The sequence below is a fragment of the Fusarium graminearum genome, chromosome 2 (assembly GCF_000240135.3).
Source record: "Fusarium graminearum PH-1 chromosome 2, whole genome shotgun sequence".
NCBI classification, from domain to species: Eukaryota; Fungi; Ascomycota; class Sordariomycetes; order Hypocreales; family Nectriaceae; genus Fusarium; species Fusarium graminearum.
In genome coordinates this window covers 2,760,136-2,776,865 of record NC_026475.1, presented here as the reverse complement: position 1 = coordinate 2,776,865, position 16,730 = coordinate 2,760,136, and the positions used below count along the sequence as shown (strand labels likewise).

Genomic DNA, 16,730 nt, shown 5'->3' with positions numbered 1-16,730 from the left:
TGGACGGAGGAAACATTCTGGCCTCCTATGCAATTCTACAACTACTGTACCTTCTATGCAATTCTACAACTACTGTACCTTCAATTTAAAGTACCACTTGAGAATCATTATATACGAAATAATCATCGATCCAACGTTCACGACCGCCAAACGATGGTGTCTCACCCCAGCAAGCCACATATTCATGCTCGGAGCCTACTGTTATCTTACATACATGTACTCAGGATATCTCAGCGGCTAATTTTTCGGATGCGTGGAGGCGTACCTGGGACTTTACTGATTCCTCTAAACTGTCATTCCCAACTTGGCCTGGATCCTTGCCCAGCGTAAGAACACGCAAGCTTCCCCGTCCAACTCCAAGACGAATTCGTGGTTTTGTGTCACCCCAACCTCCATAAAACTGGCGCTGAGGAAGAGGAAGTAAGGCGGGCGGGTATAGAGAATACCCGGTCAGAACCCCGCTGGACTTGAAGTTGTGGCTTCTCCTCACGAGAGAAAGCTGAAAAAGGATTTGCACTTTACCCAACCTAAGGCGTAGATTACTGGGATTAGAGACAACAAACTCCATCCCAAGTATGACTCTCCATTGTTAGAGGCCAGAAAGACCATTCATAGCCGCCCGGGGATAGTTTCTGACAGGGGGCGTGAATGTATGTTTGCTTGGTGCGTAAGAATGAGACTGACGTTTTCTTGATAGAGAGATCTTTCCAGCAGTGGTTTGTAGTAATTCATATGCCTCGACTATTATATCATACTTCCTTGACGCCGGCAGCATTGGAGTGTCTGCAGTCTTGATTCTCAGGACAACGTTTTATATGCGTTACTGTCCATTGTCATAAACACAAAGCTGATATATTTCTTATACCAGGCTAATGGTTGTTTTCTCATCAGTAAAAATAGATAAACACTCTTCAATAGGAAGTGATATGAATCCAATTCTCATATACTCATCGATGCCACCCATACAGTTACCAGTGGTCTTCAATATTAGAGCCCCTCCTGCATCTTCGCCAGACAAACGAGTACTTCCAACAAGAAGGCAAGGATGGGTCATTTGTCTTGTTTGGAAGTCCATATTTGCATCCAAATATACTGATTCGATAGACATAAATACTTCCTCTGGATCACGCCTCAACGCATTGTCCGTCGTGTAAGTACTCGTATAGGGCAGAAACCCCAAGTCAGTTAGATTGAGCATTGCCAAAACGCCGCGAAGCGTGAGCCTTGCTCCACGCAACTGCCCTGAAGTGCTGGTTCCTTGTGAATTGACTTGCCAGGCCTCGACTTCGACAAGTGGTGTCCAGGTCTCGTAATCGAAGTAAAATACACGGCCTCGAGATGTTGCCCAGGACCAAGAAGGTAGTATAAGCTGCGAATCGCCCTTCGTCGGGCTGCTCATGATTTGAGGATCGATGAGGTGGGCTGTATCAAAGCGAAAGTCACCGTAACTCTGCCACGCTAGACCTCTAGCAATATCCGACTCCCATAGCCCTGCAACGTATTTCTGCTGAGTGCATTGTTGGATAAGAGCTGCAATACCAGACAGTGCCGGTAATCTGTCTGAAACAAATGTAAACTCACTTCTCGTATAGGTTGTAATGAATTGGTACCATTCGTCCATGAAATCATCAGACACTAAGCCCTTGGCATAAAGATCTCGACACTTGGTCATGAATTCAAGGAATAGTTGACCTGAATCATCCAACCCCCTGGGCTGCAACCCTTGTGGATCGAGTTCGGTTGCTCGGCAATCGTGACACTCCCATAGGATCATATTTTCGGCAAAGTGTAGAACTCGTCTTGATAGGAGACGTTCCTGTAGAGCCCATCCTCTCTTGGAAAGCGGCCCAGAGAGAGTCTCGGAAAGCCAATTGGGGATCATTGATCGAACAGTATAGCTCAATGGTGTTCCTGGTCGAAATGTAATAGACTTTGGTTCAAGTTTTAACAATGATGTCGGTAAAAACAATCCTTGATCAGAAGAGCTAGCTCCAGTTGCAGCTATGGTCAACAATGCATTTTCGTAATATTTTCCAAATCGAGATGCCTCGTATGACCAATCTTCTCTATGCTTCATATCATCCGGCCCCTCACTTTGCAAGATGCAAAGGGCATCCACCCAGAGATATCTGACACCAAGGCTTCGTGTAACCAGAATAGCATCCTGGATCGTCTTGGGTAATTGAGCCCATGGCAAGTGCTGTGTCATAGCCTCTAGATTTGAGTATGTTGTCTTGATGAAAGTCTTCGAGCCCCATACATAACTCAAAGCGATATACTCAAAGCTGCGAAGATGTCGTTGAGGGATGAAGAGTCTTGGTGGGTTGACATCTGTGCCAACGTCGACCAGCCTCGTTGGTAGAATTTTAGGCTCACTCTTATCAGAGTAAGATCGGCAATGCTGATGAGTCTGGCGACAGGTTCGGATCCACGTGGAAGCCAAAGAGGCAATCTTAACAATTGCGTGGGGTATATGAGGGTCGATTATACGACGGCACGCTGTCCTGTATTGGTTGAATTGTTCCTCACTGACTAGGTTATGTGTGAAGTCAGCCAAGGTAAAGCCGCCAATAGTAGAATCCTGATAAGAGATGAAGATTCCTTGGTTCCTGCTTTTCAGATTTCTGACATATCCCGTGACTTCAATAGGTGAGTCTTTCTTGTATTTCTCAGAATAACTCTCTTGATGCCACGTTTGATAGATGATCTGACATAGCTCGCAACCTTGGAACGCTGATCTCTCTAGGACGGTAAAGTTTTGAAATGGTGTTCGACAGATTCCTTTTGGGCTGTTTTCGGTAAGACTTTCGAAACTGTCCTTAAATATTGTACATTCAGCACAAATCATTACTGCTATAGGAGAAAAGACTAGGAGTCAGAATAGCAGACTAGTACGCTTGAATCAATTGCGTGAGATAAGCTTAGTATTAACAAGGTCAGCGAGAAAATCAGGTACCTAAATAGTTATTTAGGCAGAAATGCAATTAACGTGTACTGTAGTTACAGGGGGGCCTAAACCCTGTTCCTCGCAAGACTACCTGTGGCAGTTGCATATCGCAAATCAGATCCTCATTTCTATAGTGTAAAGATATTACAGGAACATCAAGAATCCACGCAAGTTTTATCAGCTACGGTACAACTATATGATTGAATTGACTTTGAATATCTAGGGTTATGAATATTCTCCTCCTTGTTAGCCTCTGAAGTGAAAGCAATATTTTGATGAGATTTGGATCGAGTAATCCCTGTACATCTATTGATCCTCGAAATAAATTACCTTGCGTAGTAGAAATGATGTACCTTTTTAACAACTATCAAGAACAACGAAATTTATCTCTGCACTACTACAAATGGGCAATCATATCATCCATCTCTATTATAACTCATATTCTGTAGTACTAGTTCAGTCTAGACCGCAACCTTGAGAATTTCAGCTGCCCTCAAAACAGCTTTAGCACTCCTCTCAACCCATTCCTCAGCCTGTGTCAAGTTGCCCTGATCCAAACTATCCTGAATAGCCGGGAAAACATCTGCTCCATATCCACTATCCAGACCCGGTGCACTGACAACATTGTAGAACGAGAATCTTCCAGGCAACAGACCAGCGCTTGCAAAACCACGGCTAAACTGCCTGAACTTGGTGTTGACAACACCTAGGAGCACATTGTCGTTAAGAGCAACGGCTTGCTTTGCTAGAGTATCGATGTGCTTGCAGGCGGCCTCGAAAGCAGATACTGCATCGTCAAGAGGGCTGAGATCGACGGTGTATTCGGAGAAACGGTCTTCGAGCTTCTCTTCCAAATCTTCGAAAATGTCGCGGAGGGCGGAACCGGCGTGAGGCATATCCCAGGGGATCAAAGGGTCGTCGGCGATGTGGTAAGTAAGAAGTGTGACGAATTGGCCCATCGCTGCGTGAAGGTGGAAGCCTGGGTCTGCGTAGTTAGTCATCCAGTGGTGCGTGTCGTACAGACTGTGATACGCGTAGACAGGGTCTTTGGGGCCAGGACCACCAGCAATGTCAATCTATCAATCATTAGGAACGAATTCGCCAAGGGAAGATGTATTCTTACAGAGCTGATGCCGTTGTGGTAGAAAGCAGCATAATCACTGCCACTGCCCATAGCCGGCAGCACTCCCTCGGTAGCGTTGAACCAAGCATCGTACAGTGTTGGTCCCGCACCGTATCCCTCAGGGAAAATGACCTTCTTCATGGTCTCAATAGCAATAGTCTGAATCTCTCCTGATCCGACAATCTCGGCGCGTGGACCAGATACGGCTGTGTCGAGGTTGATATAGGCGACTGTCTTTTCGATAAGCTCAGGGAGATGGTCCTCGACCCACTCCGTGCTGCCCATGAGACCAAACTCTTCGGCGTCCCAGGAGGCCAGGATACTGGAGGTTGTTAGAATTCAAGATGAAGGCTAGGGCTGAGGAGACGTACATGGTTCGACGGGGCTTCCAGCCCTTTTCAACAAGCTTCCCAAACGCCTTGGCCATCTCGACGAGAAGAGATCCACCAGAGACAGCATCAGCAGCACCACCACCAGTCCAACCATCACGATGGTTTCCGATAATGACATATTCATCAGGGTTAGTTCCGTTGATAGAAGCAATCACATCCCAGGCAGGTTCCAGTCTGGCATCCATGATGTTGACAAGGTTCAGTGTAGCGCCAGGTGCAGGACCACTGTGATATGTAACATTTGAGAAAGCGCCCTTGTAGTTGGTTCGGTTGACTGTTTCAGCTGAGAGACCGTGACCGTCAAGAGCGTGAAGAAGTTGAAGACCGTCTCGGGGACTGATGGGAATGGATGGGATCTTGGGACCGTATGGGGTGATGTCACGACGGGGAGCGTCTTTAGTTGATGCGTAGCCGATTGTTGAGGGGTCGCCGAAGGAGAGAGATCCCCAGCGAGTACTTCCTCTTTGGATAGAAGAAGGATGGCGAGCAGGACCATCTAGCCATGTTAGAATAAGAGGCAAGAAATGATATGGGTCACGAACCTGGGTATGGAAGATAGCCGTTGGCTTCCGTGATCTCACCATCCTCAAGGGGATCAGTGTACAGAATGGTACCAATCATGCCATGTGCCTAGATTCTATCAGCTCAGTGACTTCATCTCTTATTGTCCAAACTCACCTCTGCATTCTTGATCTTGACACCACGGTTCGCGCCGCCATATTGAGCGAGAGCAATCTTGCCTTCAAGCTCGACACCGAGATCCTTGAGCTTCTGATAGTCCTCGCGAGAACCACGCCTGTATATGCCATTAGCTCTGTGCTTAAGTCTGTAGTAATTTCCAAACTTACCCAACGTAGACATATTCAGCATTGACCTTTCCACTACCCGATAGTGCGTGGTACGCAGGCTGCTCATTCGGATTATTCGTCTGGGCGTCAACCTCAAGAGCATCCTCAAGTCTCTGGACCTCATGCGCCGACCCATCCGCTCGGTTCAAAGTGAGAGTACTCTCAATAGGCTCCGTGTACCAAATCCAATACTCATCAATCCAAGACTCCCAACCATTCTCGATCCACTTTTGCTGTGTCCACTCAGCCTGAGATCGGTTGTGGCCTGCTAGACGGTATCCCGAGGAGTAGTAAAGAGACCAGTCGGAGATGCTGTTGTTGTCGAATGAGTTGACAAGCATACTCTCTGTCTCTGTGAGAACTGGTGGATAGGGCACGACGTCTCGCTTGACATGTCGACTATGAGAAGTGCGAGCATTTCGTTTTGAGCGGAGATGAGCGAGTTCGTCCTTGTCCGGAAGACAGGCGTAAACACACGCCGCGGCGACGAGATAAGATGCCAGAGTCCTCGACATAATGAAAGATCACAAGTGTCAAAATCCGTGACTAACCATTGTCACTTTATGGGGATACCTATCTATTTATACCAATATCCCTCTTACAAATAACCGCCTTGGCCCGTCACTATCCACCAAGCGGGGAAGAGTAACTTACACGACATAACATCAAGAAACATGATAAGCTAGGGCTTACACCGCTGGAGACTTCTCCAAAAGAGGAATGTGAAGCTTCGAGATGCGGATAAAAGTTCGATAAGCTTATTGGGTTGTCAGAAAAGTTGATCATTATAAGCATAAGAGACGAAATTAGTAGATCACCTTAGGATACTTAGCCTATGCTTCTTAGACTATTTATTTTTGTACCGTAAGACTCGGGAGACCAGCTTTTCTTTTACTCAATTGGCTTTGTGCGTCATTGCTTGGCATCGCGTTATTTGACTCTGCTCACCTTCCAACTTGGGGAACGATCCGCGCAGCGTCGTATTTTGAGCGATGAGGAGTGACGAGAGGCGGGGTTGCTAAAGAACCTTTTGCTGGTATAACCGCTGCTTCCGTGAGGTTATCGTGTTTAAGCTTGTTTTTGGGTTTGTTTCAAGCGGGGAAACATTGGGAGCTGTTGGTTGGGTCTATCCATGACGGGATAATAACGATGTTCACATAACAGGACGATTGTATGTGGACAGGGAAATTTAGAGCTTTAAAGAATTAGATTTGAACCCTAACATTAGTATTTGCTGATACAAAGGTCTAGAACTGTAGTGTCTCTAGAGCTGATAACTTGAGTATGAAGTTATGACTTGAAGAAAACAAAAGCTTGTCTGACAATGGCTGTAGTTTCTAGCCTGTTGATTGGAAGAAATAGCCCTCGTAAGATATACTATGGTCAAAGTAAAGTGCTGAACAGAAGAAAGAATGTTTCATATCTCGGCAATGTATCACGAGCGAGTTAAGCAGTGGGCCAGACCTTATCAAAATAAGACGAACTCGGATCCATTTTCATGACTGATGGTCATGGAATCTCAGGAATACTGTAGTAATTGCGAAGAAGACTTTACTCCCATTTCTTGACGTCTTCTTGATGTGACTTCCATAGCTTGTGAGTATGTATAACCAAGATGTCTTACAACAGATACATATCTAGAGCCTTCACTATAAGCATAAAGGGACTCGTAGTAGCCTTCAACATATATCGTAACCCATTTGACCACACCTAGATTCAAATACGCTCCCGGCTAGGCAACCACTTGACCTACGTCTGCTACAGAGCCATGGGAACTGTGCAACAACTACGAACATATGGGAGCAAATCACTAAACAGTCACCACGAACTGGAGATAGAGACGGCAAGGTAATGTCAATTTCATTTGTATTCATAATATCTCATTCTCATGTTTCCTTCGGGTCCGTAGTCAACGTCAAACCAGTGTGACCATTCTCAAACATGATACGTCTAACAAGTACCAATCCTAGTCATCTCGAGCTGCTATGTCGGATTCATCTGCAACAAACAGTTAGACAGGTCATGATACGAATGGTGGATAAGCTCACCTGGTTGTCTTGTTTCTCGCGTCATAACTTAGCACTTTGTGCCAGTGCAGTACCACTCGTCACCGCGCTTGGTGCATTTGCACCAAGCCTGTCGCTTCTCCAAGTGCTCGTCCTCCATGAGGCTGCGACCGCACTTTCGGCCACTGCAGATCCACTCACCAGCAACCTTCTTGCAAGAGCACTGACGCTTCTCGAGCTCGCTCTCGTCTCGCTTGCTGGGACACTTGGGACCACTGCAGAACCATTCATCACCGACCTTCTTGCAAGAGCACTGTCGCTTTTCAAGAGCGTCCTCATCGCGCTCAATGATGGCGGTCTCGTCACGCTTGTCGTTGCACTTCTTGCCGGTGCAGATCCATTCGTCGCCGACCTTCTTGCAGGTGCACTGGCGCTTCTCGAGGGCGGTCTCGTCGCGCTTGTCGTAGCACTTGGGACCGGAGCAGAGCCACTCATCACCGACCTTTTTGCATGAGCATTGGCGGCGCTCGAGGCCACCTTCGGTGGAGGGGTTGGCCATGGCAAAGGCCGAGAGGAAGGCAATGGCGAGGGGAGCGAATCTCATTTTGGCGGTTAAAGATGAGGATAGAAGTAGGTGTTTTCTTTGAGACGTGTCTGTGTCTGAGTGTCGAGAAAGCTTATCAATACGGGCGAAATGTCTTGCTTTTATAGACGACAATCTACTATCAGATTGAGTATATCTCCAAACCGCCACTCACCACTTGATAGCACCAGCAAAAGATCCCAAACATCAAACCCTTGGACTCAGCTTGTAACCATTTCGGAAGTCGGTCCAGTGATAAGTAGGCACTTTTGCACTGTCTCAACATGGGGACGGTTCCTTCAAGACATGCAGGCTAAGCCCAAAGTAGAAGGTGAAGCCATCACCCCTCAATACATGTGTAGCATTACCGTGTTGTTGGAGCCTGTCATTAGTTGATCAGCGTCGTATCGGATACAACAAATCCTGAAATGGATTGATCGAGACTAAGCCCACCGATCTTGGTCTGCGAGTCGAGTAGTGGAATTTATGTTTGCCAAGCCAATCCTTCAACCAAAATAGAATAGGCCGGTCGATGCTAAACGAATATCGACTACATAAGTTCTGCTGACAGATTTCTTATTGTGGTCTTTTGATGCGAATCGAGAAGGTAACACTCAACTGACAGGACCACTTGACAGGACCGCCTTGCTATCATGTTTGCGGGGAAAACTGATTGCAGATGCTTTGAAGGTATCGTGTAGCACAAGTCAATTTTCTTATCTCAATGTGACCAACGTGAGAATAGAGAGTGGTCTTTGCTTTACTGAATAATTGTTGCTGCTAATCTAAATATTACGCTTATTTTTAGTGGCAAACAGAGCCTCATGCTTGGCCGAAGATTGCCGAGATCCATGTCCCTACGGAACTATTGAACTGATGTTATCCGTATCTCTTATCTAAACGCGATTCATATCGAATAGCTTCCTTCTCTGGCTAGACGATTGAATCAGGATTCGAATACTACCATATGTCTATCCTCAACAAATAGAGTCGTCAGTGGCGATTGACGCTAATGGGCCTGTCGATGTGGGACGGACCGTCGGGTCAACATGAATGTGAGGATCAAAGGGACTGTCAATTCCTTGTCGACGCTTATCGCGGCTTTTTTACATAACTGTTTCGTACCAAGGGAAACACTATAAGTATTATCCAACTGGTATTTGGAGAAGGTAGGACAGTTCTCAGGGTATCGGAAATATTGGTCACTAGAAACATAAGAGACGAAATAAGTAGGACATCTTAAGCCGTTTAGACCAGACCCTTTGGCTATTTATTTTTGAACACTAAGGCTTAGGAGGTTAACATGCGTACTACAAGGTAATATTTCTTTCGATGCATTTAGAACTCAATGTCAACGAGTAGAACTACATGAACTGTTAACCCCGTTTTGAAGTGAAGTTGAATGTTGGATAAGGTCAACGCGTTTCAGTCATAATCTTATCACGCGACGTGAAGGCGTTCAGTGTGGACAAATTATTTGCATTAAAATAAATAAACTCATGTCTAATTATGATAAAGGTTATCACGATTCCACCTCGTTACTTTAGAAACGTTGCTTCGTTTTTCGTGGCATTGCTTCGGTGTAGGGTACCTTCTTCGACCATGAGAGAAGCCGACCCTCACCCACTGGCACGAACCGATGGCAGAGTCAAGTTATGGTTCTTAATAATAATATCCCACAAAGGTGAAAGCTCTCCATGAGGTAGCTTGTCATCCTCCTTGATGCGTCGAATGTCATGGAAGAATCCATCTTCCTGAGTGCTCATGTTCCTTGGTATCATTTCCATATCAGGAAAGTTAAAGAATGCTACGATGGAAACCTTGACCGTATCTCCACTGATATCAACGTCGTGGAAAGTCGGTAAAAACTCGCTGGCCCAACGGTAGAGCGTAGAGCCACCCATCATGATGGTACCCTTGTGCCCAGGAAATCGGACTGTGCCGTCTAGGTCATAGACACGGAGTCCTGGACCGTTTGTGATAAGGGCAGAAAGTAGGTTGCCGTCTGGGTGAAGCCCGATACCACCTGGGGCACCAGCATGAGGAGTATACTTGATAGCCCTGTAACGAACGGTGCATCGTTGTACAAGCTCTGGGTCGATACCAACTGCCATACTGGTCTCAACCAAAGCACCGTCCAATACCGACTTCAGACAGTGCATGGAATCGCGAATTCTTGGGTCATGTAAGGCTTGGAGACCAGTGAGACCATCTTTCAGATCGCCATCGAACTTGGCGATATCTGACTCAGAGTCCAGGAATGGATGACCAATGCCGTGACTGGCGAACCAGCAAGACTTTCGCCATACCACTTTTTTGTCGGTTCCTTCATACGAGAGGGAGTGGTCAAGATCTGTTAGGTAGGACCCAAGGTCCTGCATGGCTTGCTCGATGCGAGTGTCCTCTTGCGGCGACCATCCGACCACATGCTCTTTGCCAGCCCTGAAGGCCTTTTGTATCTCTGCAAAACTCTCAGCTGTGGTAAAATTGTGAGCCTGGGACATTTAATGGGCAAGGTTTGTTACCTACCATCTTTCACAGACTTGTTCGAGATCGGTTCATCTAGACGAACGTGATGATTTGGGGTAGTGGAAATTAAGTTTGAGACGGACATGATTACTTTGGAGATTGACGATGAGGGAAAATGGTTGATGCACTGAATTGATAGACCATCCGGCCATCGAACCTTGTTTATAGATATCCAACCTCTCTCCATCACATACGTGTTTTGTCTAGCTGCATGTCTCAATATTCGTATCCCTTCGTTCACATTATCGTCACACCGTGACGATCACGAAAACACTAATGACGCCACACCTGAACCTTGGCAGCGGGGATCGGCCGTTACCATAGTAGCGGTACCACATCCCGTGTCTACCGTGCCTCCGAAATCTCACTAACTACCGTGTCGATGCTGTCCATGGACAAGGATCGTATGTGCACATCCTTGCTCATAAACAACTTTGCTAGCGTTGGACAGTGTGTCTCCATTCCTGTAGCTAGCTGTTCCTTGGACAGTGGTTGTTCGTTGTCTGACATTCCGTATTGCAAAAGCCAGACCTGCTTGTCTGAGTTTGGCGGAGTTAGCACCGAGTCCGCGGGAGTAACAAAGGTACCGCGTATACTTACCGCTTCTGAGACTCATCTCCCATTCCCAGCGGTGGATATCGTCCATGTTTGAGAATCTGTCCCAATCTCCGGGTGCTGCGAGAATAATGATTTGAGATACTGTTTGGAAGGTCTGTCGTATCCGTTTGGTGACCTCTTTTGGTTCTGTGCTTCTGGTGATTTGATGCTGGTCGAGCCATATCCGACGACTCCTCTTTTCAATCATTTCGGCCACCAAACGTGCCATGACTCTGCCTCGTTCGTAAAGGTCTGGCGATAGCCATCGGTAGAATATGATGTAGTCGTATTCATAAGTTTCTCTCACTTTCACGCCTTTTTCTCAGTCAGTCGGTGCCTCGTGGGATCATTGGGGATCGTGACTAACTTGGATAATATTTTCTAGACGGAATATAGGCCTCCATGGCCACAGATGACTTGACACTCAACATTTTGACAATTGCGAAATTTTGAAAGTTTGACAGTAAAATGTATGCCACAGCGAGAGTATTTTCGAAGCGTCAAAGAACGGGCTTATTGTCAAGCATTCGTCTTCAGTCGCTACCGTCCGGTGGGTTCGTGGCTTCTTTCTTATACCCAAGTGTCCTGCAACCCTTGCCTTAGTGAATCGCAAATCACCCAAGGGCATCTGAATGTGTGTAATGCGGCAAACTATCCAAGTAAAGTCTCCGAGAATGTAGATGCGTTCCGTACCTAGCTCTACAAAGCTTGAACCAGTCCAGCATTGCAGATTCAAGGGAACACGGCAGTTTCTAGTTACGTGACATCATTCCAACCTCTGATCTCCCTCGCTATGGCCCTCACTAGCGGTCAAGGTTTGCAATACCCTGTACGTTGCCAATGTCTCAGTTGCACACGATCACATTCTGTTTCCAGCTTGTTGTCTAACTTGCGGACGCTAGAGACGCCTCTTTCAGCTACGAGGGATAAACCCTTTCCTTGAATGCAGCTCTTTTCCAGATCAGTGTGAGTCCGTGCAGGGATCGTCACGGAGGACTTATGAATTGGCTTTCAACGCTAGTCCAATGACGGTTTAAATGTTGAACGGGCTTTGCCGTCACTTGTTGGGTACGGGTAAAGATCGGCGGATCTACCCGGGTGGCTGGCTGAGAGGCTGATCGATCTAGTGTAGCCTCGGCATTTGCCAATAGGATGCCTCCCACTCATGATCCGGCACGCAATCTGTCTGGCCAAGGCATAATGGCCATGTCTACCTTGAATGCCAGCAACGTTACCCAGCGCGTTGCTCACTAGAGATAGGATGGCTAACAATTTCAATAACAAGAGTCTGGTTTAAAATAGGGAATCTCATCTGATTAGTATAAATGGGCCCATAAAGTTGCGTCTCCTATGATTTTAGCAATTATCTATGTAATCTGATTCCTTGAGGAGATCACGTGGGATACAGCGTTATAGACGGTTGTGTCAGTTTTGGCGTATTAGTAACTTATGTGTTGACTCAGTTTCCTGGTTTTGAGTATGCGTTCTGTAGCTGGTATGATATTTTGGAAGTTCTGTAAATTGTAAGATTGGAGTATGAAGCAATGATGAGAATATTCGCAGTAGCTAATGAAACGTGAATGACATTGCACTTGATGGGTTAAGACAAAAGTCTGCGTTGTTAGTCATTGCTATCCAATGATGTGTGATTTTGGTTGTCGAGATTGTCCGGAATGATCAATATCAACGAGAATTAATTTCATGTTTTTCATTTTCTTCACACTCCCTATGTCTAGATCCTATATTGATAAGTGACTCATCGCTCTCCTCAAGCCGTCCGCAGCATCATTGTTAAAGACTATGCAGTAAATACCTCCTTCGTATTTTGAAATAACGTGATGATGTCCGATAGACATTAACCAGTAAAAACCTCTAAGACGATACTGTTGCGGTAGCCATATCAGCGGTCTTCCGTCGAATATTATCCACTCCCAATTAGCACTGTAACCGTACCCATGAATGCTTGGGGTGATCACAGGTAGCTTCTGATCCACTTGTCCATCTATCTCTAGAATCTCACTTTTGCCAGTTTCTGATCTGTTGACCAGGTTGTCCAAGATACGGTCGAAATATAAAACTCCATTTTCTGTCCACAAGGCTGAATCGTCAATAAAGGATAAACCTCTCTTATCGATATCAATCACAGCACAATGGACGCCTGCTTCTATATCTGACAGAAGCAATCGATAAGGCAAAGTCCATTGTTGATTGGTAAATGACACCAGCCACTTACCATTGGGTGACAGGGATTGATCGCCATGGTCGTGAAATCTCGGGATGTCCATCTGAGAGAGCCGTTGGCCAGTTTTGATGTCATAACGGACAAACAAGTCCTTGCGTCGTTGAGATTTCCATATAACTCCCATCCAAGTTCCATGGAAGAACGCTTTGGCATAAGGCCTTTCCAACTTGTTGGGAGACGTGATGGAGAGATGAACCTGGGCAGTGTTTACATCCCACAGAATTAACTTCGATGACGTGCACACGGCTAACCATTGATCTTCATCTGCCACAATGGGGGAGATTGCCATATGGATGACCCTTTCAGATACTTCAACTCTGAACCGCAAAGAGTTTCTTTTCAGATCCCAAATGTAAATTGATGTCGGGGATCTCCAATGTTTTGGATAACTGCTGTAAGCAAATAATTGACCGTCGGGTGATACTGTCATTTTGCCCACCCAGCCATTAACAGTGTTTCTTATGTCCAATGTGGAAGTAACCTCTGTAATTGGATTCTCAATTTCAATCGTTGTGACGTCACCAATATAAGCGATCGTAACCCCATCATCCAGGATGCGAGACTTTCTCTTTTTCGGTCGATCAGCCTGACCGGTTTGCACATCCAACAGCCATGCAATGCATCTTGAACGGGCTGCGATTTTCTTATTGTCATAAGAAACCTGAATTTCTTGGAAATCGCCAATATGATCTGGGAGGTAAAATTGATGTAGGACAATTCCCTGATCACGATCCACCAGGAAAAAATTGTTACTAGATGTTATAACCATCCAGACTTCGGCATGTGAGTAGGCAAAGCAGCCAACAGAATTCCCATCCCAAAACCACTTTTTGCATCTCATATTCGAAAAGTCCCAAAGGAACATGCCCCCATACTCATCTGTGACCATGACCAAGCTGGCGTTTGGGACGAATTTTGCGTTACATATTGGTCCAACACGTCTGTCTTTAGCAAATGCCTCCTTGTCGCTGTTATCTCTTTCATCATTGTCGTCGGCATAAAAAGGACCTCCAGAAAAAACGCCTGGGAACTTGTAACGTATGCCCGTTCGCATATCGAAAACAGCAATACCGCGTTCACTAAACATTCTGGAGCATAACAATAAATCGCTTTTGGAGGAATACGACAAGCCATAGGACTCATTGCTCGTGAATTCTGATCCCAAAGTCCACGATTGGCACAATTCGCCTCCACGAGCATAGAGGTATAAGTTGTTGCTATGGCACACTGCCAACCACTGACTATCAGGCGCAAACTCCATGGCTTGGACATCTGGGTCAATGTTTCTCACAGCCCAAAGGGTATTTCCTGATTTGAGCTCGCAAATCTCAAGTACGTTCTGCGTGGTGATAAAGGCTAACAGTTGTAGGTCTGGCGAAAGCCTCAACCACTCTGTATTATTGTACCTCGAATCTTTATGCATGTAGCCATCGTTGACATTCCATATCAACAACTGAGAGTCGGACGTTGTCATGACCACCATGTCGCCCATGGAAGAGAAGACCATGGAATCAATCCTGCTGTACGGGGAAGCTTCAAAAACACCCAAGATTGGGCTCCAATTTTCATCCACCTTTGGACCTCTTTTGACGAAGCTTAGTGTGGATTCTTTGGATAAATTGCGAATAAGGCTTTTCTGTGGGCTAAAAAGCAAACCGGAAGTATAAATCTGTAGTGGGTGGGTTTCAATAATTGGCCTAAGGAGGTGCAAGAATCGAAGCGCATCCTCTATGAGCTGTAAAAGACTTGGCTCGGATAGGTCATGCTGATGAAGTAGGATTAGAGATGGATGTTCATGTGGTTTAGGTCATAAACATACCGCTAGTAACTTCTTCACAGACATCAAGGCTTTTCCAGCAATCGATGGGTTGTGACATAGACCGAGTGCCTCTAGCCAGAACAGAAACTTATCGCAAAGAAATCCATACACAGTCTTGGCGAAGGTCTTCTGTAATTCTGCATTATCCTTACTAGAGACCTCGGTTGCCTCTCGTAAATGATCAACCCAGAATACAAGTCCATAGACTAGGCCATCAATGGGATCAGGCTCAGGCCGGTTGCGGATAGCTTCATCCAGGGAGACTCCAGGATATTTCAAGTCGTACATGTCCTTGCGTAGAACAACAAGAACATCAATAGATCTTTGAAAAAGGGCATAATGATGTTGTGCAAGGCCGGACTGGAAAAGCAATTCGCTCGACTTTTCGAGCAAAAAGTCCTTGGCAGACTGATGAACGAAGAGGATCGTTGTATCCCGTGTCGTTAGAAAGGAACCACATTCCCTTATAAAATCACAAATACTTTCTTCATCCACTTCTAGTGGCTCCATAGCCATTAGCTCAGAAATAGTCAGTGGACGGAAAACAGTTGAAACAATGGCTAGAAGTCTGATATAACTGTCACAGCTTTCAGAAGTGCGGATTTGTTCCATCATTCTAGCGTAAAGCTCGTTAAGACCCTTGGGTAGTTGAAGTAATTGTCGGCTGATCTCCCACTCTCGACATCGTGTGAGGCGTTGGCACACCAAGCCAACCCACAAAAATGTACCATTGGCATGTTGTATTAGGTGCCGGTAGACCTTCTGCGCCACTTCGGCTTTGAGCTTTTTCTTTCTAGCCAGATCGCGAGTGCGGTGGTCGATGAAGTGTCTGACAGCTTGGGAGACTGATTCTTCATTGAGCTCCAGAGAAAGAGCGAGTCTCGATGAAGACTGTTTCAGAGCCTCTTTAATTTCAACTCGATTTCGGCTGCTGACAATCCATTTGATGCGTGGAATTGGACTAGAAAGCATTTCAAGAAGAAACTCAAGATCTTCGCGACATTCATCCAGTGCATCCACAATCAAGTACGCTTCCTCCAGAACAGGATCGGCTACTATCTTACGGAATAGGTCTTCTATAGCGACTCTTGAGTCCCAATGGATGTTGGCCCGTAAATGGGACAAAAGACATGGTTGTTGAACAACCAAAAGATAGATCAACCCGCGTATCACGGCTGTCGCGTTGTTGAGAGCCGAGTTGGTAGCTTGGCAGAAGAAATAGGATAGTGAAATGTGACTCTCCGAGTTTTCAAGCCTTGTAGATGGTCGTAGTTCGTCGATAATACCACAGAGTAGCATTGTTTTTCCTTTTCCAGGATCACCCCTGATCCAAAGAAGCTGACTGCCATGATTTTTGTCACGCCAAGAGAGAAACTCGGGGTTTTGGAGAATCCAAACGTAGGCTTCTCTCAACAAGTGGTTGTTCGTTTGCTCGATGTTTTTCTTATCGTGACGCGGATCAGTGGAATGCAGAGATTCCAAAAGCTTTTTTGTATCATCTTGGTCGCTCTCGCCATTGTAGTTGTGGGTTGTATTATAGTTATTTCCGACTTGCACTCGTGATGCACCGGCTACACTCAAAGACTGCAACGTGTTACAAGTGTTGCTATCCATCGTAAAGATCCGTGATGGCGCCTACAATAT

General features: G+C 45.9%; 6 protein-coding genes across 6 annotated transcripts; all 6 read right to left on the bottom strand.

The window, feature by feature from the left end:
- Positions 1-859: 859 nt before the first annotated feature.
- On the bottom strand, positions 860-2,848 carry FGSG_08140 (uncharacterized protein; the record flags this gene model as incomplete). The annotated part of the gene is made up of 2 exons (XM_011322372.1): positions 860-1,530; positions 1,582-2,848. The coding sequence occupies 2 exons, from the start codon at positions 2,846-2,848 to the stop codon at positions 860-862; spliced, it is 1,938 nt and encodes a 645-aa protein (XP_011320674.1).
- Positions 2,849-3,408: 560 nt separating this feature from the next.
- FGSG_08141 (uncharacterized protein) lies at positions 3,409-5,825 on the bottom strand (the record flags this gene model as incomplete). The annotated part of the gene is made up of 6 exons (XM_011322371.1): positions 3,409-3,970; positions 4,042-4,392; positions 4,442-4,922; positions 5,005-5,047; positions 5,141-5,258; positions 5,311-5,825. 6 exons carry the CDS (start codon positions 5,823-5,825, stop codon positions 3,409-3,411), a joined length of 2,070 nt encoding a protein of 689 aa, XP_011320673.1.
- Positions 5,826-7,386: 1,561 nt separating this feature from the next.
- On the bottom strand, positions 7,387-7,920 carry FGSG_08142 (uncharacterized protein; the record flags this gene model as incomplete). Its single annotated transcript, XM_011322370.1, has 1 exon — positions 7,387-7,920. The coding sequence occupies one exon, from the start codon at positions 7,918-7,920 to the stop codon at positions 7,387-7,389; it is 534 nt and encodes a 177-aa protein (XP_011320672.1).
- Positions 7,921-9,518: 1,598 nt separating this feature from the next.
- FGSG_13433 (uncharacterized protein) lies at positions 9,519-10,513 on the bottom strand (the record flags this gene model as incomplete). Its single annotated transcript, XM_011322369.1, has 2 exons — positions 9,519-10,375; positions 10,429-10,513. 2 exons carry the CDS (start codon positions 10,511-10,513, stop codon positions 9,519-9,521), a joined length of 942 nt encoding a protein of 313 aa, XP_011320671.1.
- Positions 10,514-10,773: 260 nt separating this feature from the next.
- On the bottom strand, positions 10,774-11,456 carry FGSG_13432 (uncharacterized protein; the record flags this gene model as incomplete). Its single annotated transcript, XM_011322368.1, has 3 exons — positions 10,774-10,967; positions 11,029-11,340; positions 11,393-11,456. The coding sequence occupies 3 exons, from the start codon at positions 11,454-11,456 to the stop codon at positions 10,774-10,776; spliced, it is 570 nt and encodes a 189-aa protein (XP_011320670.1).
- A 1,308-nt stretch (positions 11,457-12,764) lies between these two features.
- Positions 12,765-16,700, bottom strand: FGSG_08144 (uncharacterized protein; the record flags this gene model as incomplete). Its single annotated transcript, XM_011322367.1, has 3 exons — positions 12,765-13,189; positions 13,259-14,936; positions 15,087-16,700. 3 exons carry the CDS (start codon positions 16,698-16,700, stop codon positions 12,765-12,767), a joined length of 3,717 nt encoding a protein of 1,238 aa, XP_011320669.1.
- Positions 16,701-16,730: the final 30 nt, after the last annotated feature.